The sequence below is a fragment of the Pleuronectes platessa genome, chromosome 14 (genome assembly GCF_947347685.1).
Source record: "Pleuronectes platessa chromosome 14, fPlePla1.1, whole genome shotgun sequence".
In the NCBI taxonomy this organism is placed as follows: domain Eukaryota; kingdom Metazoa; phylum Chordata; class Actinopteri; order Pleuronectiformes; family Pleuronectidae; genus Pleuronectes; species Pleuronectes platessa.
The window spans coordinates 2800026-2823452 of NC_070639.1; the positions used below are offsets into that span (position 1 = coordinate 2800026).

Sequence of the window (23427 nt, forward strand, 5' to 3'; positions counted from 1 at the left end):
CAGATGTTTTTTAGTTGGAGGTACGCAACTCTGGCCTTGCCAATCCTGACTCTCACATCTGCATCTGTTCCACCCTGCTTGTTGACAATGCTGCCAAGGTAGGTGAACTCCTCAATCTCCTCCAGAGCTTCGCCTTCCAGCATGATGGGTGCAGTGTTGGCAGAGTTGACTCTCATGACTTTGCTCTTCACTCTTCAAGCTTTTTTTCACGTTCTTATTTGCTTCCCTGTACTCTGTTTGTGCCTTTACTTTCTCTGCTCTTGTACGACTGCTGTTTAGAGCTGCCTTCTTTTCTTTCCTCTCCTTCACCTTCTTAATTGACTCTGCTGATATCCAAGCCTTGTGGTTATCTTTCTGTGGTCCCAGTGCTACATTGCAGGTTGTAATTACGGCTTCCTTTACTACCTTCCACATCCCATCTATGTTTCTTTCCTCACCTTCTTCATCTAGCTCTTGCAGGGCATGAAACTTGTTCTTTAGTTTGATCTTGAATGTTTCTGCTGCTGCTGGATCTCTTAAAAGTGCTGTGTTAAATTTCTTTCTCTGGTTCTTCTCACCTGTCCAGTTTCTCCTCAACTTTAATTGGACTTTGGCAACGAGAAGATGGTGGTCTGATGCTACGTCAGCTCCTCTTCTGACTCGTACATCTAAGAGGGACCTCCTAAACTTTTTTGTGACACATACATGGTCTATTTGGTTCTCAGTGGAGAGGTCCGGTGATACCCATGTGGCTTTGTGTACTCGCCTGTGGGGGAAGACACTTCCTCCTATGACAAGGTTGTTATTTGCACATAGTTCTGCGAATCTCTCTCCATTTTCGTTCATCTCGCCTAGACCATGCTGCCCCATTATCCTCTCATAGCCTCTGTTGTTACTTCCTATTTTTGCATTAATGTCTCCCATTAAGATGGTAATGTCTCTTTCTGAGTATCTCTGGATGATGGTCTGTATTCTGCTATAGAATTCGTCCTTGCTTTCTTCGTCACTATCGTTGGTTGGGGCATAGCACTGAATGATGTTCATGTTTATTCTTTCCTTCTTTGTTTTGAATGTAGCTGCTATTGCTCTCGAGCCATGTGCCTCCCATCCCATGAGTGCTCTCTGAGCAGCCTTGGATAGCATCAAAGCGACTCCCTGGGTGTGGTGTGCGTTGTCCTCCTCATGGCCTGAGTACAGCAGCAGCTCTCCTGTGACAAGCCTCTTCTGTCCAGAACCCGTCCATCTTGATTCACTAAGTCCGAGTATGGCAAGGTTGTACTTCTTCATCTCGGTGGCAACTTGTGCGGTCTTTCCAGCTTCGAACATGGTCCTTACGTTCCATGTACCGATGGTGGTTGTAACACCGGTTGAGAGGATGGTTTTTGGCAGAGTGGCTTCCAGGTGCTTCTGGCTTTCACCACCCTGCTTCATAAATCCTTCTGACGGAGGTCCATCTTCACTCCGGGGCGGGATATCTTGGTTTACTCTTTACTCTTCGTTTGCGTTTCTGTAACAGGTATTGTTTTATGGGGTGGGGTTGTTAGCCCCACGCCTAACCCCCAACCTGGAGGACCAGGTGTTGCCTTTAGTCGGACCTCTACCCTAAAACCTGCCCGGCTTGGTAAGACCTGCCAGGGGTATAATCCCCGCCGGTATAGCCTTCAGGGTCACGGAAGTACATAAGCCTCCCCACCACGGCAAGGTAACAACACAGAGGGAGTGTTTGTGTGTGCTGCCTCTTATCTCTTATTTTTTTCCTTACTATTATTTGAATTCCTCACTCGATCTTTGATCAGGTTTAGGCACCCAAACCACTGGTTGCTGAAAGCCCACAGGATTGAGGAGGAGATGGAAAATCTTCTTTTGCATAGTAATCAGTTGACTTTATGTGTTCTCATGCTGGATCACGTTCACAGCTATAGCTCTTTGTAAGGTTGGTCTCACTGGCTCAAACACTCAGACCGGCTGCATGTGTATTTTATGCCTAGTGTGAAATGGCAGACAAAGTTTACGAGTGGCTGGTGAAGGAAGCGCAACATTTAACCAGCCAAAGAGAGACAGATTATTTAATCACACTGCAGGTCCACCGAGTCAAGGCCAAAGACACTGTGAATTTTAGACTTCAATTCAGTAGATGGACAGTAAAATGATTCCAGTGGGATGTTATGTGTCTGCTCATTAATTTGAAGAACAGCAGTACGTAGGGGAGTCATGAGACAATATCTTCTTACAGTTTAAAAGCTTTCCGTAGTGATGCAGCAAACACTGGAGATGGTTGTGATCGTAGTGGGAGAGGGTCAGTTATGATTTGTGTGTGTCTTTGTGATTCTGCATTTATTACAGAGGAATTAAATTGAAGGCTTGACTTCTTCCAGTGGGCCATGTCATTTTCACTTTCATTTATTATTCATATTCAGGATATTTTGAGACAGTTTTTTCCACAGACATCTGTTCATCAGGAACAGAACTCGTCTGCAGCAAGTCACATCATCATGATTGAGATCTGACGCAACCACAACTCTTTAACTATCTGGCAGCTTCGGGCAGCATTAATATTTCAGTGCCTAACCACAGGGCATATATTTGGTTTTAAATAGTTTATAAGTTTCATCCCTGTTTGCTGGAAGTTAGACCAAGACATTCAATTACACTGCGAAAATATTAAGGTAAATGCAAACTAGTTAGACCCATAAAGAGAAATTTTGTCACTATTGTTTTGAATCTAATTCGACATTATCAGCATGTTTACCTGTATGTACAGAGGCAGAAAAACTCAGGCTAGCTAAGCTGATCGGTGAGCCTTCTAGATTGAGTTTTGCAGGTATAGAGGTACTCTAATGGGTATTCAAATTTTCAGTTTGTTTAGATGACTTATTACAGTGTTTTACTGTGGAAAAGAAGAGAATTTGAGCTCTGTATTTTGTATCAATCGTCAAGTGTCATACATTTTGTGCTTGTCTTGTGTTTGACATAACACTGCAGGGGGAATTTGTTTGTATGAGACTAAGTTGTTTAATGTGACTATTTGTAATTATGCATTATTTAGCGCTTTGCATTAATGATCAGTGTAAACTGTCAATTGTCCAAATATTTAAAAATACTTATTTATTTCAAAAGACGACAGGGGGTAAAGAAAGGATATAAGACTGGGGCTTATTTACATAAGGCTTGGTCTGATGTCATATCCTCTCCAGGAAAAGCAAGGCACACTGTCCACCGGGATGAGCACTGATTTACCACATTATACGCTAAAAACACAAAATTGAATTCGACATTTTATTGAAATAATCTCCTTGTCATTAAAAATCTAAGTGTCCTTGGGCAAGATGCTGAGCCCCGAATGCCCCCCCCCCCCCCCCCCCATAGAATAACAAAGTGCTGCGAATAGATGCACTGTATGAATGTGTGTGTGAATGGGTGAATGTAAAACTGTACTGTTAAGCACTTTGAGTGGTCATCAAGACTAGAAAAGCGCTATATAAATACAAAACCATTTAAATATATATTTCCAAAAGAATATATAATACACTCTGTGACACAGTCTACAGTTTACCTTCCAAAGAGAACCTTTATATGCCAATTCTGAACAATTTTCGAAATGTGGAGAAAGGATTTCCTTTGATTCAAATTAAAATGAGGGCAAATATAATATATGTTTCAAACCAATGTCTCGAAGTTAAAAACAAAAGTGAGGCTAAATAATTTCAACATATCTATTGGTGACTGGATATTGTTTTTGTACCTTGTATGCTTTCATAAGGTCCAGTGGGTCCACCTTGGGGCCCTCCAGTGAGTCCTGGTTCTGAAGAAGTGTCCGCACCGTCTCCTCCATGCTGCATTCAAGACAAAAAGGTAAACTGTTCAGTGTATAGCCCACTGAATGGGAGTTGGCTGATTGTAAGTCCTAGAAATGCTAGAATATATCAATGAGGTTTATAGTTACCTTTCAAAATAAATAATCAGGAATAATTACTATTTAAAAGCCATTTAAAGGCCCCTAGATAATTGACTTTGATAAACAAAATACCCAATAGACCCGGTGCAAAGCGGCAGCAAGTGCATAACTTCCTGTTTCCAACCAAACAGTCATTTTCTCTGTTGTTTGAATAGCAAATACACTTGGTTCTCAGCACCCATGGGTGTGTTGGTTTTGTGGACACTTCAACCCACCCCTTGTGAGAAGTGAGTAGATGATCAGTGAATTTTATATATAATTATAAGTCTGTTCAGTTGCTGTTAGGGTTATACAGTGCTGTTGTGCAATAGTAGGAGTAGAATTGACGTTGGCTAATTATTAATAATCATGAAATATGATTATTAAAATAACAATTATTTCTTAAAAATAATCAAAAATGATAAAGCTATTAATTAAGAAATGTAACACATTTAATTAGAAATGATACGGTTATCCATTAATAATAGTTAAAATAATTAATGAAAACAATAAAATTATCAATTAAGAATAATACAAATCTGTAATCATTGCTTATTGTTGCGGGGCACCACCCTGGTTACAGGGACCAACGAGTCAAACTATAGTTATCAGTCTCATAATGATAAATGTCAAATCAATAATCTCAATATTTAATATTAATAATTATTTAATTAACAGTGAAGGCTATTAAGTTCGAGCACAGGCAATCATAATCCAGCTGCAATCACATACATATGCACAAATAATCACAGACTACAGATACTTTAATTACAAAAGCATTTATTAAAAAGGGGAAATAAAGTTAATGTTATTCAATGATTCATCATTTTAACAAGCTCCGATATTTCAAAGATAAACACAGCAGCAGCACTTATCACAATTCAGAAAATACATGTAAAACCGGCGGTCTACCTATGTATGTCTGTCTCGGTGTGTGTGTGTGTGTCTGTGTCAAAGTGTCTCTCTGTGTGTGTGTGTCTATGTGTATGCATGTGAAATAAAGTTAGTGTTATTTAATGATTCATCATTTTAACAAACTCCCATATTTCAAAGATAACAACAGCAGCCGCTTATCACAATTTAGAAAAACACATGTATTCATCTATGTGTATCTGTGTGTGTATCTGTCTGTGTCTATCAATGTGTGTCTGTGTGGGTGTGTCTGTGTGTGTGTGTGAGAGAGAGAGAGAGAGAGAGAGAAAAAGAAGAGGGCGTGGCGATGACGCAGTCACTTGGTGACGTCACATCTAAGATGGCGGCCGATCATGATTCGTGGAATCAAGGCCTAAAAACTCTCAAAATGGCGGATTGACTACAAAACAAGATGGCGGAGCCGTTATGAATTTAGAGCCAGAATGGGAGGAGAGGGAGAGAGGAGGTGTGGCAATAATAGATTCAAAATGGTGGTTTAACTTGCGTTATCCAAAATGGAGTCTATGTTAATGACACCATGTGGCCGGAGCTCACACTGGTGGTCGTCACATGAATTACACAAAGGGATTTTCAGACAAAGAGAATTCTTTGTCTCTGCTTTGGCGTTCGGCCGCATGGCTTCCAGATGTGTCCGGCCTCTCTGAATATAGATTTAACTATGTTACATGAACTGTATTCTAAATACAGATTGGATGTGTGTATAGGTCGGTTTAGAAGGAGAGAGAGAGAGAGAGAGAGAGAGAGAGAGCATACAAGGAGAGAGCAAAGCTCTTAAAAGCACCGTCAGAGACAAGTTACATTTACTTTACCCATCAGCACCCAAGTGGCGTTGTGTGCTGAGGTTTGACCGGTAAAGTCTCTTTAAAGTTGTTCAAACGGTCACAATGAGCTGGAGACGCTGCTCACGGCGCTTAAAAACTGTGGCACAAGGCCGTAACCGGAAACCGGAAGTGGCGAATCGCCGCTAAACATTAGAGACTCGGCGGTCTCATACAAAACAAATACATTCAAGTATTAAAACAATACGCTACGTATTAGATTAACATCTGCCCAGACAATAAAGCCTCTTACTGTACCACCCTCGCGGTGTGCGTGCGCGTCGGGCCAGTGAATCACGTGGTCTCTCAAGCGGTCTTCGGCCGCTGGACCGGACAAACAGCGGATTTTCTCGTGCTGCTTCGACGGGATGAACGACGTCCTTCCTCTTCAGGGATGTGGAGCTCGTGCTCCTCAGCGGAATGAATCTCGCGCTTCTGCAGGGGACGGCTGTGGAAGCCGTTTGTAGATCGTTGGGAAAAGAAAAAGTCCGTGGGGAACGTGAAACAGTCTGAGATTGTTCCGTGTGCAATTTCCTGTTTGGTCTTTTCAAGTTAAAAGAGCAAAAGTCCTTTTGAAAATAAAAACGTCGACTGAATAAAGAAATAAAAGAAATGAAATAAAATAACTCTGGTTGCCCCCTTGAGCAACTAAATCAGCTGGGAGGCCCCGAAGGGGGCCTGGTGTTGTCTTCAGAGCAGGGTAAAATGGCAGCGATTATTGGGGTCTCAGTGGTTTTGTTCTACCTGAGAGGTCCTCCTCCTTGAGGAGTTGGTCATAGGATGATGCTGGCTTTAAGCCAATTGAGTGTCAGAAATGGATCTGAGTGGGCGGGGCTTGGAACTGAGCAGGGGCTTCTGGGAAAACCCCAGGACATTTTTCCACCACCAGGGGGAGATTCTTGAGCCTGCAGGAGGATGTTTTCCCGCCCAAAGTTTAACAACCCTTTGTTCCTCTCGGCTCCAGTGTCTGGTGGCACCCCGCTGGGCTCTGGCCCAACAGTCCCTTGCATAAGTATTCACCCCCTTTGGACTTTTCTACATTTTGTCATGGTATAACCACAGATTAAAATTTATTTCATCGTGAGTTTATGTAATGGACCAACACAAAATAGTGCATCATTTGGAAGTGGGGGGAAATATTACATGGATTTCACAATTATTTACAAATAAAAATCTGAAAAGTGTTGAGTGCATATGTATTCACCCCCTTTACTGTGAAACCCCTAACAAAGATCTGGTGCGACCAATTGCATTCACAAGTCACATTTGCAAGTCACATAATTAGTAAATAGGGTCCACCTGTCTGCAATTTAATCTCAGTATAAATACACCTGTTCTGTGACGGACTCAGAGTTTGTTGGAGATCATTACTGAACAAACAGCATCATGAAGACCAAGGAGCTCACCAAACAGGTCAGGGATAAAGTTGTGGAGAAATATGAAGCAGGGTTAGGTTATAAAAAAATATCCAGAGCTTTGAACATCTCTCTGAGCACCATAAAATCCATCATAAGAAAATGGAAAGAAAATGGCACAACCGCAAACCTACCAAGAGGAGGCCGTCCACCCAAACTGAAGAGTCGGACAAGGAGAAAATTAATCAGAGAAGCAACCAGGAGGCCCATGGTTACTCTGGAGGAGTTGCAGAGATCCACAGCTGAGGTGGCAGAATCTGTCCACAGGACAACTATTAGTCGTCTACTCCACAAATCTGGCCTTTATGGAAGAGTGGCAAGAAGAAAGCCATTGTTGAAAGGGATCCATAAAAAATCCCGTTTGGAGTTTGCAAGAAGCCATGTGGGAGACACAGCAAACATGTGGAAGAAGGTGCTCTGGTCAGATGAGACCAAAATTGAACTTTTTGGCCTCAATGCAAAACGCTATGTGTGGCGAAAACCCAACACTGCCCATCACCCTGAGCACACCATCCCAACAGTGAAACATGGTGGTGGTAGCATCATGCTGTGGGGATGCTTCTCTTCAGCAGGTACAGGGAAACTGGTCAGAATAGAGGGAAAGATGGATGGAGCCAAATACAGGGAAATCCTTGAAGAAAATCTGATGCAGTCTGCAAAAGACTTGAGACTGGGGCGGAGGTTCATCTTCCAGCAGGACAATGACCCTACACATACAGCCAGAGCTACAAAGGAACGGTTTGGATTAAAGAATGTTAATGTCCTAAAATGGCCCAGTCAAAGCCCAGACCTCATCCAATAGAGAATCTATGGCAAGACTTGAAGATTGCGGTTCACAGACGGTCTCCATCCAATCTGACTGAGCTTCATCTTTTTTGCCAAGAAGAATGGACAAACCTTTCCATCTCTAGATGTGCAAAGCTGGTAGAGACATACCCCAAAAGACTTGCAGCTGTAATTGCAGCGAAAGGGGGTTCTACCAAGTATTGACACAGGGGGGTGAATACTTATGCACCCAACAGATGTCAACTTTTTTGTTCTCATTATTGTTTGTGTCACAATAACATTTATTTTGCACCTCCAAAGTACTATGCATGTTTTGTTGATCAAACGGGAAAAAGTTTATTTAAGTCTATTTGAATTCCAGTTAGTAACAGTACATAATGGGAAAAAGTCCAAGGGGGGTGAATACTTATGCAAGGCACTGTACATGTATATCAGTGTACATGTCAATCTCTTTGACTGACAGCTGATTCCAACCTTGTTTTGTATTTTAGAGGTGGGGATGCAACTTTTGTTTACATTGTTTATCATTGACTGAGCCTTTTCGTCACTAATTATAACTTAATTGTGAGGTTAACAGCGTCTGCAGTACAACATGATTTTTCCAGCCCAATGGACACAGTAATGAAATTGTTAATTGGATGCAGAGGTTGAGAACAAAAAGAGAGCGAAGCTGATGAACACAGTGATAGAGGTTCTGATGTTAAGGGGCATTTCACTTTGATAGACCACCTGCAGACTTCATCATTCCCACCGACCTGCATGAATATTCAACATCAGCACTGGATCCGCTCTCCGTGAGATGACCTGACCCACAGTGCTTCGACTTTTTCACATCTCTTCCCAATAATGCAATGCTGATTAGTGCCAGAAAGCAATTTAGGAATGGTAATTATTTGAGAACTGCTGTTAGCACACACCTCATCCACTGAATGAACAAGCAAATCTACTGATAACATGTTAGTTAGCTAGAAATATGAATTTATATAGCACTTTTCTAGTCTTCACGACCACTTAAAGTGCTCTATAGAACATTTTTACATTCACCAAAACGGCACAACCATCAGGCAATTTAGGGTTGAGTAGGGGAGAGCGGGGTAATGTGGGACATGTTTTACATTTGCTCCCCTCTAGGCGAGCTAAATGATATATCAGTAAAATTTACACATTTCCCATTAATTCAGGATGTCTCCTAGCAATGGAAATGATCCGAATGTCTTCACGACAAAGGGCAGTGAAAATATGATTGTTTTAAAAAAAGTGGTCTTGTGTCCCACTTACTTTTTCCACTTTAAAACTACCATAACAACACATGTTGTAATAGTTCAAATCCTGAGGGATATTGTTTTTCTCTGCGTATTCAAATGCCAGCTCACGGCACTTAACTGGAGCAAGGCCATGGAACTGGTCAGCTAGTTGTTTCAAGTGTTTGGCAAGCTCCTCCTCCATCTCATCTGTGAATATTCTCTTTACCTCAGCTACTGCACCCCAGGCTACTGATTTTACTTTCCCTTTCTCTTTTTTCTTTATTAATCTTTTGAGGGTTGTCTTATCAATATTTCTATCCCTTCCAGGTTTTCTTAAGGACTTCTTTCCTTGCATGACCTCAGCGGCTGCACTCTCCATCTCTGCGAGGGGTGTTTGGCCCCAGGTTGTCTTCCTGGTGTATAGTTTCTTGGCATGATGGCTTTTCTACAATGTTTATGACATTAAAAATAAAACATATATAATGTAACATAACACTAAAATATGTTTAAGACTAAACTTAACTTGTGCTTCATGGTGGGGTAAAGTGAGACAGTGTCTCACTTTACCCCACCATAAAGTGAAGTGAGGTGAGTAAAGTGAGACACTGTCTCACTTTACCCCACAGCATTTGTCCCACTTTACCCCACAGCCACAATTTTAGAAAAACAACATCTTTTAGCAATTCAGGCTAATCTTCAGCTAGCATCTATCACATGGTTTTATATGTTGGAAGTTCACCAACATGTATGATATAAGTTTTTCTACCTGATTCAATTTGTTTTGACACAACAGTTGATTGCAGCTTCAGTGTTCCATTTTAGGAATTACCTGATGCAAATTAAATGGGTTAATTTTCAAAAATGCTTAAAAGTCAAGTAGACAACACATTTGTAGACACGGTGCTGCGCATAACAAAAAGTTCGTCCAGAAATGCATCACCACCGTCAAAGCTCCGTTTTGTTTAATTGCTCAGAGCTGTTGTGCCCAATGACAAATAATATTTTTTACATTTGTCTTCAGAACAGCCATGATATTGAAATCGATGTTTGCTAAAAGTGCTTCCCGTGTATTAGTGTATTCTTGTCTGGTGATTGTTTTTCCTCCAAGCTGTGAATGCCTGATAGATGCAGTCATGACATTTAGCCCCGTCACTCCAAGAGCAGCTTTCTCCTGTTTGATTTGTAAAGAACAGCCATTAGCTTTAGCTGCTGACTGTGAGCACACTGGCATTCCTGCCCCAAGTCACTGCCGCTGACCTGAAACAAGCCCTGCCAAACTGAAATCAGCCTGTGAGGTGACCTCCAGAACAAGTCATCATTTGATTTGAATATGTTTTGTAAGTCTGGAGGTCACTCACGCTCAAAGTGCCTGCACTTACACAGCTGTGAAAAAAGCACTTATGGGCTGAATGTGTACACCAGATAAAACATTGCAAAACTTTGAATTTATGATACACCTCACGTGAAAGACCTCCTGCAGAAACAACTGTGCAATGGAGTCAATGGCTGTAGTTTGTGGATGTGGACACGGCACATTATAATTCTTGAAAAGATAAAACAATAAAAAATGTCATGTAAATGTTAAGAGTTGATTTTGTCCGCTTACTATAACTGGACATCAATAAAAAAAATTGCTTTGTCATTTTTTCACGTGACAACCTTTCTGTTTATAGTGTTACATATACTAATCAAAATGAAGAAATACATTGTACTGATTTTTTTCTGCTGCATTAATGTTGTACAAACTTTTGGTTTCAAATGAGTGTCAATACTGTGATTTGTTTGCCCCAATGCCTAGCCCCTAACCCTCACCTGGTTGTAAGGTTACTTCAGATTGGACACCAGAGTCTGCTCTGTGGTTGTTAGCTGTTACTAATGACCATATCAGTAATTTCAGTACTTCCTGCTGGACTCTGCATCAAAATATATTAACTATCAAGTGAAAAATTTAAACGGCATTTCTGAAAATGACAGTAGATGCATTACAACTTGTGTACTCTGAGCTTTCAGGATATTCTGCGCTCCAATGAATACAACGAGAGATGAACATTCATGCAGACCCTTCTCTTAAACACGGTAAACAGCCTTTTTTGAAGGCAGCATAAGTTCATTCACATTGTTATTACAATCATAGAGTAATGTACAGTGTGCTGCTATGATGTTTGACAGGCAGGTCAACTATCAATGCCATATCTGGATTTATGAGAGGCTGCTAGCCTAGCACTAGCTTGGCCCGCTCCTTTGTGTAGTAATGCATGATGAAAATAAGTGAGAGCTGCTGATGACTCAGCAGGAACTGAAATCACATTAAAGAATGTTCAGTGGGAGTTATTGCTAACATTAGCACAGGCTTGCAAACCTCTATTATCTGTGTTAAATACAAACTTAACACAAAGGGTTTGCTCAATTGCTACTGCTATAAAGAGGGTGTGACCCAGTCAGTGGAGCACCGCTGTAATTGACAGCGCGTCGTAATGTCAGTACTTGACTGTAAATCAAAAGCTGTCATGGAAATTGCACACCCAGAGGCTTAGAGGTGGTATTTGTTTATCCCAAACATTTTTGACTTCAAATTTATTACAAAATGAACAGCTATTGTCAAATGTCAAAAAACAATTTCTAAAATTACATGAGAAAATGAAACAAGAATACAAATTCCACCAAAAACCAAAACGCTAAATAGTTTATAATATAGTATAATTACTAATATCTAACGACCTAATTACAGTAAAGCATTGCTTAGGATCAAACCAAATTAAAGCATTGTTTAAATCTGTTATGATTATGTTGATCTTAGGAAATTATATAATAATATATTAATAATAAAATAACATACAATTTAGGGATTAACACTTCAGACATACAGATTAACTTTAGTTTTTAAATTTCCAAAATAAAACCATACCTCTTTTTTAAATAAAGTCACACAAGTCCACCTGATTCTTCTCAAAATTTATGTTATTCTCGGTAATATGTATCTATTGCCTTTACTTTTCACCCAGCCTGTCATCACTTACCCCATGTTGTTTTCCCACCGATGCTGCTCATTTGATAGGAGTCTAACCTCAGCCTGCTCAGTTCACATTGTTTTGTGTTTGTGATTGCGCATTGAGGGGAAACTGGGTCTCTGCAGCTCTCTCTGTGGACCATGAGGAATGTAATGTGCAGCTGAGTGAAAAGGGGAAAAACAAGCCGTGCACTGTCCCTGGCATCCCAGTCTCATGAATGCATTCTGCCAGCAGACACGTATGCAGCTTGATTGTCCCTCTGTGTTAAACGTCACTTCAGAATCGCTGCTGAATGAACACTGAATTGAATTGAATCTTTGCAGTGACAAAAACATAATTTAGTATCATATCGAAACTACTGAAGTCTTTTCATTTCAAATAGCCCATTCCCAAAAAATCTGACTCAAGTGTTGAGTTACAAACATTTATTTGAATTAATGTGAATAATACTCAGCTGTGAGGGTAATTGAGGTTCAATTAATGTGGTAGGTAACAACTGTTGATGTTAATTAAGGCTTAATTGATGTGATTAGTAACACCTAGGAGTGTTAATTGATGATCAATTTGTGTTATTAGTCACACCTGTTGTTGTTAAATGAGCCCTAATAAATTTGTAAATAAATAATTAATTAATGAATTATGAAACAGAGAAGATCCTATGAGACACAACAAGATTAGATTGATTTAAGTATTTAATAAGAGGGTGTGATTTAAACAAAACATAATAATCAGTTGAAACACTGAACCCACATTTTTTGGATAAATGTTTAGTTATGCTGGGCTTTTTAATAATTATAGGCCTATGTTTCTCTGCAGTTGACTGACACCATCTACTAATTTGCAAGGAGAAGGAAAATAAACATTTCCTTTTTTTAAAAACTGTGCAGGAGTTCCAATATTGTCTCCTTGGCAGGGCTGAATTGACTCACAGTCACAAATCATTGGAACCTCATCTCAAACTTCACTGAGCATATGCAGAATGGATGAAAGCTGGATCATGAGGCTGCAATGTAACAGTTGGCTGGACATAATGCTGGTTATCATTTCCCTTTATCACATCCTGAGAGGGGAAATCAATACGAAGGAACACAGCAGTAGTGTTTCACTGCAGAGGTAGAGACACTTTATCTCAAGTTTTAGTGTCCTAATAAAAACTGAGTAAATGTTTTCCTTTTAAACACAACGTCCACATATAGTTTGCTCTCACATTAATGAAACTGTTAGATGTCAACTTGCTTCAGTTTATAACAAGAGATGTTTGGTATTTGCTTGCATTGCTGTTGGTTGATTTTGTTCATTGAGTTGTGGCCACTGCTTTTTTATCCATTACTTATTATTATCCAACCTGATACTGAGACAGGGGGGAAACTTTGTGAGAAAACAGTCTCGTTAAATCTATTCAAGCCGCACCAATGTTAGAGCCGCCACCTGATCCAGATCCACATCAGAATTCAATGGGTCCTTTGACCCATACCACACCCTTCCAACATGTTTTATGGTAAACAGTACAGTTGTTTTGTATAATCTTGCTTAAAAACATACAAACAAAAAGGACAGGGGTAAAAACAACATGGTGGTAACAATGATCTAATCTAATTTGTATTAGTATAAATCACAGGATATTTAACACTGCCAACAGTTTACAGTATATATCACTAACTGGGTATATATATATATATATATATAAATATATATATATACCTATATCACCAACTAGGCCCGCAAATAAGACCTAACGATTGATACAACAGGAATGAATAAAGGAAACATAAATATTAGTTTTCAATTGTGATGGTTGAGGTACAGAAAATGTTCTTGTCATTAGTCCAAACTCTCAAAGAGAGATTTTCGTGTTTTTTAAAGGCGAAATTTAAGCTCCCCTAACTATTGTTTTGGTCTTAAAGCTGCCACACAAAAGGCCAAACTTTTATTCAGCACTCAGTAAACTTAGAATTGTACTTCTGCCTAGGTGAAATGATTTAAATTAGCTGTATCAACAGCAAGCCAGACTTTATCACTATCTTGTGAAATGGATAATCCTCTTATCAGTTTAGCTCCAAGTTTCATATGTATGTTGCACATTAGCTATTTTCGACCAGAGTTGCCCAAAGCCATAAAAAGATAACAGTGATTATTGATGAATACAAAAAGAAGTGTTGTTCTGAATCAGCCCCTCATTTGGCCTTCAAATCCCATTTCCTATAGAACTGTTATACTTATTCCTAGCTAGTCCAGCCTTATTGCAGGTATACTGGTATCTGTCGATATGTTGCAGAACAAAGCTAATGCACCAGAGAATGCTGTTAATTTTTTATTTTAAATAGAAGGTACTTCTTAGATAACGTCAGATGAAAGTCAAAAACGTAAAAATGGGCCAGTTTCTCATTGCTTGTTTTCAACAATTAAAAATCTATTAAAAAAATTGGTGCAGCACAACAATGCTGTGTGTTCATAGATTCCTTCTTCAGTTCAAACTCTGGTGCTTACCTCACTCATAATACAACTGGAGAAGCAGCGGCTCGATCAGAGATTTGGGTCTGTTATGCCAGTGAAACATACTCGACACAAGTCGGACTGAGGAGTGTGCTACACGAAACTTCATTCTAAGCTATAATCATCAGTGCTCCCTTAGGCCTGTAACATCTATAGTCAGGATGTAGTAAAAATACCCGCATGCTGTGGTGAAGGTGCTACCTGGAGAAGTGCTGCTGCAGTGTCACCATCTGCTGCCAACCCTGCTGAGACTTGTCCCTCTCCCTTCTCTCCACGCCCAGATGTTGTTTGCTCTCCAGCTGGGGATTATTTTTTATGGATCAGTCTCTGCAGCGTAGCTGTAGGGGAGAGGAGTACACAGTTAGTTTGTCGTTAATTTTGCATATCATAATCCCACTGAAGTATTTCACACCTACAGTGCATCTGTTCAATCCTGTAACCCCCTTTTAATAGCACACTGTAAGCAAATGTACTTGTTTGGAAATAAGCAGGACCAGCGTGAAGCCTCTCCTCAGGTCTCTTCACTCCACCTCGCATACACTGGTTTTGAAATAATGTCCCGATCTGTGCTCTCCCCACAGCTGACACCTTGAGTTAGACAGACTCCCTTCTTATGGCATTTAAACAGTGGCCTGAGGTGAACTTTCACTTCTGAACCAAATACACATATTCAATTTGATTTTCCACATCATGCTATGGCCTGCTCATTGTATTGTCTGTACAACGTCCTGATTACCCCGACAATAGTATGCTAATAACTCTCAATAAATGGCTGTGTTTGTTATATCTGTGCTTTGTATCCCCTTAATGGGAATTTTTACTAGGAAAAACTATATTCTACTTTAGTATAAGAGATATAAAGTGTCCAGTAGAATTGTCCGTCAGTTTTTAGTTTTTTATTCATTTATAAAAGCTATGGTTCCCGCCCTTTCGAAACCAGTTTGGCTTCTTGTGACTCACGTTAACCATCACAAACAATTACTTCTACTCCACCATGCTGAGCTGCAGTACCAAGCTGTGGAATTACATGAAGGCTTGCTCGATACAAAGCGCTGATTTGACAATTAGTCAGATTGTTGTGTGTATGAATTTTGCTCTCATGCTGTTTTTGAATCATGTTCACAGCAAAGTCAGAACACTGTGCATGAACTGATAAAACTTATAATAAACCTAATTCAGTTTTGACCGCTGCCACACAGACCGGTCTCAGACTTCTTGACATCAGAGCAGGTGAACAGCTGGTATCACAAATTATGTTAGCAGTGGCTACCTTCTAAAATTGAGAGAGCCACACCAATGAAGAGCTTTTTTATACAGGCAGCAGACTTTTGTAGCAGGAAAGCGCAATTCCATTAATCCATGCCAGTGAGCAAATATGCACAATACCCTGGAACTAACTCACTTAAATGGAATGTAGTCATTGATAATGTTATCGTGATGTTATCATGTGCTTTTGCGGCCATTACGTGCCAAAATATCTGCTGGAACAAAGGTCTGTTGTCCCAGTAAGCGATGACAGTGTGACAGTCAGCCAGTATGACAACACCACAGAAATGAAGCAGCAATCAGGCCGTTATTAATGTAATTATTTACACAGAATTTGTTCCAGTATCCTGGAAGAGGGAAAACCAAATGGAACTAAACTAGCACTGTCATTACTGCGATAAAGGGCTTTCCAAAAGCACAGAAACACCATTTTGATTTCTAAAATGAAGTGAAATGTCAAATCTCATCAGGTGAAATATTCTAGCACTGAAAAATAAAGTACCAAGTCGAACTAATACAACACACGATGTAATATTCTCTTTTCATTGTAGATGTCTAACTACTAAGTTAAACCAGATCAAGTGTTCAACTCTTCCCACACTGTCGTCCTTACTCATGTTCCTAATGACAATATTATGTGTTCATGAAGTTATTGAAGTGCTTCTTTGTCAGTTGAGCCACACAGAAGTCAACACACACATCCACACATACAGGTTTCAGCAGGTATCCTTATTGGGGCTTTAATTTGATATCCATTCATTGTGGACAGCCTAACCAAAATCCTTAACCTAATCTTAATAAGACTTTAGGACTGAGCTTTGGTCCGCATGATGTCTGCTGGTACTGACAAGGTCAATGTTCATGCTGCAAAAGGTCATACAAAAGGTAACAAAATTGACTACACTCACACACACAGACACACACACAGTTTGTTGTCGCAAATTGATAAGAAGAGAATAGTAATTCTCTCAGAGTGATGGACAGATTGAAGATAGTAGGGCTGCTCGATTAATCAAAATTTAATCGTGATTACGATTATGGGGTCAAACGATCTCCAAACTACTTAATCCATTTGGAACGACTATTTTAAAAAAAATTGAAAGTGAGGCGCATGCGCGATTCAGTCCTAACCCCCAAAGCATTCAGCTGCAAAGCTGACTGGCACTAACTCTAAAGCGAAGGAGGCAGCGATAAAGCGAAGGAGGCGAGTTGTGTGTATGGTGACCGGTGGTGAAAAAAACAGCGCCAGTGGAAAAGCAGGGAGGGCAGCAGCAGACCATGTAGCGGCCGCGGCGCGCCCCGCTATTCTCATGCACGCTCCCGCCTGGGTGTTCAGACCGGTCAGACCGGACCCGCATTTCTCCGTGCCGGTCAGTCGGTCAGAGAGTGTTAGGGTTGCCATCATTAAGGGTTTGAATAACCGGGCACCGATATCCTGGTTTCACGGAGGAATAAGACACGCATCCGTCATCGGTGTTTACCTGAACCGGAATTATTGCACACGCTCCAGTCATTTACAGAATATAGCATAGACTTCAGATTAAGGGCACATTCATAATCTTTTTGAAAAATCGTCATTTTGATATTGCCCAAAATAATCGTAATTATGATTTTTTTCCATAATCGAGCAGCCCTAGAAGATAGCCCTGAAGCTTCCTTCCTAACAGGGACAATTGCTAATATCTTTTTGTTGGTTCTATTAAAGACAGAATTGTATATCTATCTATTATGTTATTTTGTAGAAAGACTTAGATCTGCTCTTTTTTCATTGTCTCTGTTCTTCAGCCCAGTCGAGCATGTACACACAGTGAGTAATAGCAGGTTGACACACAGCTGAACAAAAATATGCAATAGAGATAAAGTCAGGGACAACCCCATTACAGCAAACAAATAGTGTCAGTAGACTAAAATGAGCTGATAGAGTTGGATTGGTCTCTGTAAATCTTTCCCAGGCCTTTTGGAAGTAGAATTTTTTATAGTAAAATTAATTGAGGGATGTAGTGGATATAAAATGTGATTCAGCACTGCCCTCTAGAGGTGTAAGCAGATAACTACCACTGTGAAGCAGTTGGATGTAGGACCGCAATACACTTTAATCATAAATCATAAATTGAAGGTTTAGTTTTTACTGGAAATTGGAGATTGTGCATTGAATCTAAGAACTTCAGTAAGCCTGTAAATATACAAATCTATATCAGAGTGATCAAAGTGAAAAATATTTATCACCATAGATTTATGGCTTCTTTTTTTCTATTCTAAAAATATTTCAAATATTTTACATGATTAAAATTAAATGTTAAATGTAATGTAAATGTTTTTGTATTTATATAGCACTTTTCTAGTCTTGATGACAGTACAGTGTTACATTCACACACACATTCATACAGTGCATCTATTCGCAGCACTTTGATATTCTAGGGGGGCCATTCAGGGTTCAGCATCTTGCCCAAGGACACTTCGGCATGCAGATGGGTCAGATCGGGGATCAAACTGCCGACCTTCAGGTTGGAGGACGACCACTCTACCCCTCCGCCACAGCCGCACATGAAATATCTGCATCTGGAGCAGGTCCTCTCAACTGAGGCTGTCATGTTTTTACAGTAGCCCAAACTGGACAAGCTAAACACCTTTTGAGTTTTATGACAACGAAGGCTGCCACAGGTTCTCCTTCATGTTTGGAAGGAGAGGGTGAAGTGAGGGGTATTCAGCTGCAGCATGCAACTTCACCACTAGAAGTCACTAAATTCTACACACTGAGCCTTTAACTGTGTTATAATTATTATCTTTATTGTAAGTTCTATATGAACTTTGCACTTATTTAGTTTAGATGTACTTTCACTAGAGAGTTACATGAAATAACTTTTCTGATGTGTCATATCAGTTTAAATTACAACGTTGTTGATGGTTTTCAGTTCCAGTGCATTGACAAAAGGGGCCTTTTCTGAGAGTCACTCCACTAGACCATTTTTCCAAGTAACCTAATTCTTTTCATTCCATTGTGTAAATAAGAGCCCTCTAGTTCTCCTCCACAACTCCCATATTAGTAATGGTGAATAAATAATGTTCAACAAGTTGTAATCTAGTTTACAAGCCTAAAGGATTGATACATTTGGAGCTGCTCACACTGTTTAAATGTTCAGTCACCAGGGTTACATTTGGGGCCTGCACTACAAAACAAGTTCAATTTTAAGCTAAATGAAATCTGGCCATCCTGGATAACCTGTACTGCAAAGCTGGTTATCACCTGTCAAAGTTTTCTTTCCAGGTATATTTGTGTAGAGGAGGAGTTAATAATAAGCAACTTCAATGAAAGATAATGCATTTGAGTTAATTATAGACAAACTCCATAAATGCAAAGAATCATATCTATTGGAATTGAAATTGATTGTGCTTTTTTAAAGGGGACAGTATGTTTTAGTCTAACCTGTGTTGTTTTTTGTATTTTCATATATTTATATACAGTTTAATAAACATTTTTAAATTGTATATATATAAGAAACTTCATCAGAGGCAAGAATGAATATGAGGGAATATCACCTGCAAGTAAACATCACATACAAAAGTGAAGTGTACACAATATGATTATGCAACTAGAAACCATCATGAATATTTGATGCCGTTAAACAAAACAGAGATCAGTAATTGTGTGATGAGCGTGTCATATTCATTCTTAACCATGGGAAATATTAAAAAGTTTGATGGCCTTTTTTTAATAAAGACATCAGAGGGTTTAGTTTTGATTCCAGTTATCATCACCCAGCCGCCTTGTGTTATTCTGAGCAGCAGTGATAAAATGTTTTGTTGATAATCTGTTATTGTGAACAGTTTAGTGGCTCAGCATTAGTTACCATGGTTTGTATCTCTGAAAATCCAGTTAACCCTGAGTTAAACCTGAATTTACCCCGATGACCACAAATCCTGCATCATATGTTTCAGTCCCCTAGTGGCTTTGTGTGACAACAGCAACGTGTTTCTCCATACGTAGCCAGTAGATGGGGCTCTTCATCCATCTTCCTCATTAGTCTTGCATTATCTGAGTTTATGTCTTGCTCCCTCACGTGTATGTCTGGTGTGTTTTTTTTTTTTCTTCACTTTAATGAAAGGAAAGTAAAAGGGGTACCAACATGCCAGGGAGCAGGGTTCCACCTCAGCCGGCCGTGTTGGCTTATCGTAAAGAGAATGTAAAATGTGACTCGGCTGACTATAACACATCTATATAAAAGAAAAACTCCTCACACACCATATATCCCCTGTAAAAAGGGTCTGTTTGTTCAACAGTTCTTATTCTCCTCCTCTGAAGGTATGGACTCAAATCCGGTGCTCCCATGTCTTATCCTCAATTCTTCTGTAAGTGTGAATTTGTAAATGATTTCAAATGTTTCCCAAGTAGCTGTTAATGTTATACTAAATGTGTCTTACAGAGTGGATACCACCTCAAATATACCCATTGTGATGTTGTTACTTGGATCAGCCTTGTCTAGGCTTCCTGGGGGATGTATAGAAATGTCAAGTGTACATTGACACTGCACATAGAATACAACAAGCCACTCCAACGCATTAGGCTCTATTCTTAAGCTTCATCCACACAGTGACACAGTTCTCTGGACAATATGGCCTTTGTACAGATGTAACAATCACCAACACAGGTCTGTTCTATTTTCACCACATGTCAACATCAGCAGGTTTCATTCAGCCGCGCATCTCAATAGGAGGGAAATTATGTCACTATGTAGATATAAAGGATTAGGCAGTGACACAGAGAGTATCCAAAAATCTAACCATGGTGCATCAATGCATGTTGGCTGTCAAATGAATGCAGCTAAGCAAAAGTTCTGATTTCCCCTGAGAATGTAGATGTGTTTTCCAAAGTGGAATAAGATTCTTTACAATCAAGCACAGATCTGACTGAAAAAGCAACACAACTATAATCACAGCGAGAGCTAATTCTACTGCAGCTTAAGATAACCCAAACAAATATACAAAGGCAAAGGAAGAGAGCAGCTTGAACGCGTATTGAGGTGGAACACAGTGGGTATTCAGAATGTTTGCGGTTGAGCAGCAGTGGGTTTTACATTTTCACTGCGAACTGAAAACAGCAATGTGAGATCAAAATGGAACAATAAACTTGTGGGACGAACAGCTGAACGGTGAGCTGAGAATCACTGTTAAGGCCAATAAAGCTTAGGGGGGGTTGCAGAGTCAGGGAGTTACTCTCTCTGGGCTCATCACTACCCCAGAGATTATTTTTTAACATGATTTCACCCTGACACATTGTTATAACTAAACTTTCAATGATAAAAAAAAATAAACTCAAATACGGTCAGTTTCCTCTATATTTAGATATTATACTGAGGGAAATCTTGCAATCACTTAATATTACCTGTGTCTGTTGAAAGAAATAGTCTGCATTTATACAGCATTTTCTCTTGAAGAGCACTCCAAGTGCTTAACAGTACAGTACCCACTCACACATATTTATACAGCAACACTTTCTCTATCATACTGATATCATACTTTCAATTACTCATACACTGCCTGCACAGCTGGCAGGGTCGATTTGTGCTTCAGTATCTTGCCCGAGGACCCTTAGAATGCAGAATGAGGAAGACGGGGATCCAACCAACTGATCAAACAGTTACCAAACAGTAGTCTGGTTATGATTTAATAATCAAAGATACGTTATTTTTCCACATAAAGCCTCTATCACAATGAGTCCTTATATATAGCATTGTGCTATAATGTTTCACTACATCAGTGTCACGGAGAAGTGGATTGAAAATTTATTATACTTTTTAATCTCCGTTCTATAATGCAGGAGAAAAACAAGGCTAGCGTGTTTTATCAGGGACAACAGTAAGGAAAGCTCTTCAGTGTAAATAGTGTAATTACATGTCTTCCTTTTGGGTGGGTGGGAAGGTAAATTGGTATAATCAAGGCTGCAGTTGAGCCTCTGGCATTGATGTTGGAATGAATTAGGACAGGACCTTGCTGACATTTGGCCCCCTGGGTATTTAATGAATACATACTTCTCCCTCAAATCACATCCTGCTGATAGAGTGGCGAGCCAGTCCTATGAATGTACTTTACAACTCACACTGGGAAATGAGTAGTGCAGGAAATGTCAATTTTATAGGTCACTTTGTGAACATGTCCAGACATCCAACATGGGTCCTAACCCACCACTTGAATAAACAACTCTTTGTATTAAACAGTATGTTTTCATTCCTCACTTTCATACAACAAAAAGGTTTACTATTTATATTTCCTATCTTAAATGTCTTTCTGTGCTATATCTAAGCCAGTAAAACTGTAATTCTGTTAATTTGAAAAAGATCATTGGTAATAATACAAATAAATAGCAGCCATTGGTAAAAGCAAACATTTCTCCAGTGCTGTCATCATTGTATTCATGTATGTTATTAAAAGACATAAATTAAACTAGACAAGGGTAGTCTGCAGTATTGCAGCTCTGTGAGTAAATACAGTGATGATTTGTGACAAATGTCAGAGAAACAACATGCTCTCAATGACAATGACGGCCTGTTGATCTATAACAGGTATACTGTTTACCCTCTGTTAGTTATAGACCTATAGGTATAGCTATTGGCTAATAGGCACTAAACACAAATTACAAAAAATTGACTGGATTATACTGCAAGTGCCAACAGTTTTTACAGAGCTTAGAAAATACAGTTTTTCTCATTAAATACCTGCAACATGATATAACATACTGAATAATCAATGTATATATATTTATATGTGTGTGTGTGTGTGTGTGTGTGTGTGTGTGTGTGTTTACAGTGATCTTATTTGATTCATTGGCTTTAAATGAATTGCTACCTACCGTATTTATTCCTAAATCTTGCTCTTTCTTTGCTATTTGGCAAATTTTACTGTTTCTTATTTGTGTCTTCTTGGTTTCTTAGAAAGTTTTGTTTATTTTCTGTACTCAGCTATACTATAAATGAGGTCCCTACCTCAAATTAAAATAAAGGTGGAATGAATGAAAAAAAAGAAAAGGAAATCATTATCAGATTCAAAGTAGGCTTTTGGAAAAATTGGAATTTTGTCTTGTTACTTGGGGGTAAACATTTTAAACTGACACTGATACAAATGTCCACAATGCCATATCACAATACAGAATGACAAAACCGTGGTACCCCAACACCAGCTTACTGTTGCCCCAGCCGTAGGTGCAGCTGTTTATACTCATATCACTCCTACATTAATGTAACAAAACTCATTTTTTCAACAAGTTAATTATGAACCTGTCCTTCTATTTAATATTTTACAAATGCAAACCTTGTGTTGATGCTACAAAAATCAGCAAATCATAAAAGTCAGCATCCTTCATCTTCTTTGAAACAGGGGTTTCCATAACAGAGTTGAAGTCAATGCCTTGATCGTCAACCAGTGTGGTTGGCGATTAACTAACGGACCAACATAGCCATCCCTGGTGTGACAGTGTGGATGGTGAATAAGACACGTACCATTACACATTCTGAAAGTTGAGAATCAGAACTCATAAAGACAGATTTGTTAACTCTGAGT

At 39.4% G+C, this 23427-nt stretch overlaps 1 protein-coding gene across 3 annotated transcripts in view; it reads right to left on the reverse strand.

The window, feature by feature from the left end:
* The window catches only part of LOC128456144 (nck-associated protein 5), a 66737-nt gene that overhangs the window by 37279 nt on the left and 6031 nt on the right, over positions 1 to 23427 (reverse strand). For 2 of the 3 annotated variants that reach the window (XM_053440211.1, XM_053440210.1), the window contains exons 2-3: positions 14812 to 14948; positions 3722 to 3812 (exon numbers count right to left, since the gene is read on the reverse strand). In XM_053440211.1, coding sequence (XP_053296186.1) covers positions 3722 to 3812; positions 14812 to 14840 — 120 coding nt within the window. In that variant the 5' untranslated portion in view covers positions 14841 to 14948. Of the gene's footprint in view, positions 1 to 3721; positions 3813 to 14786; positions 14949 to 23427 lie in introns of those variants that run through there. The other variant, XM_053440213.1, reaches the window with a different exon arrangement.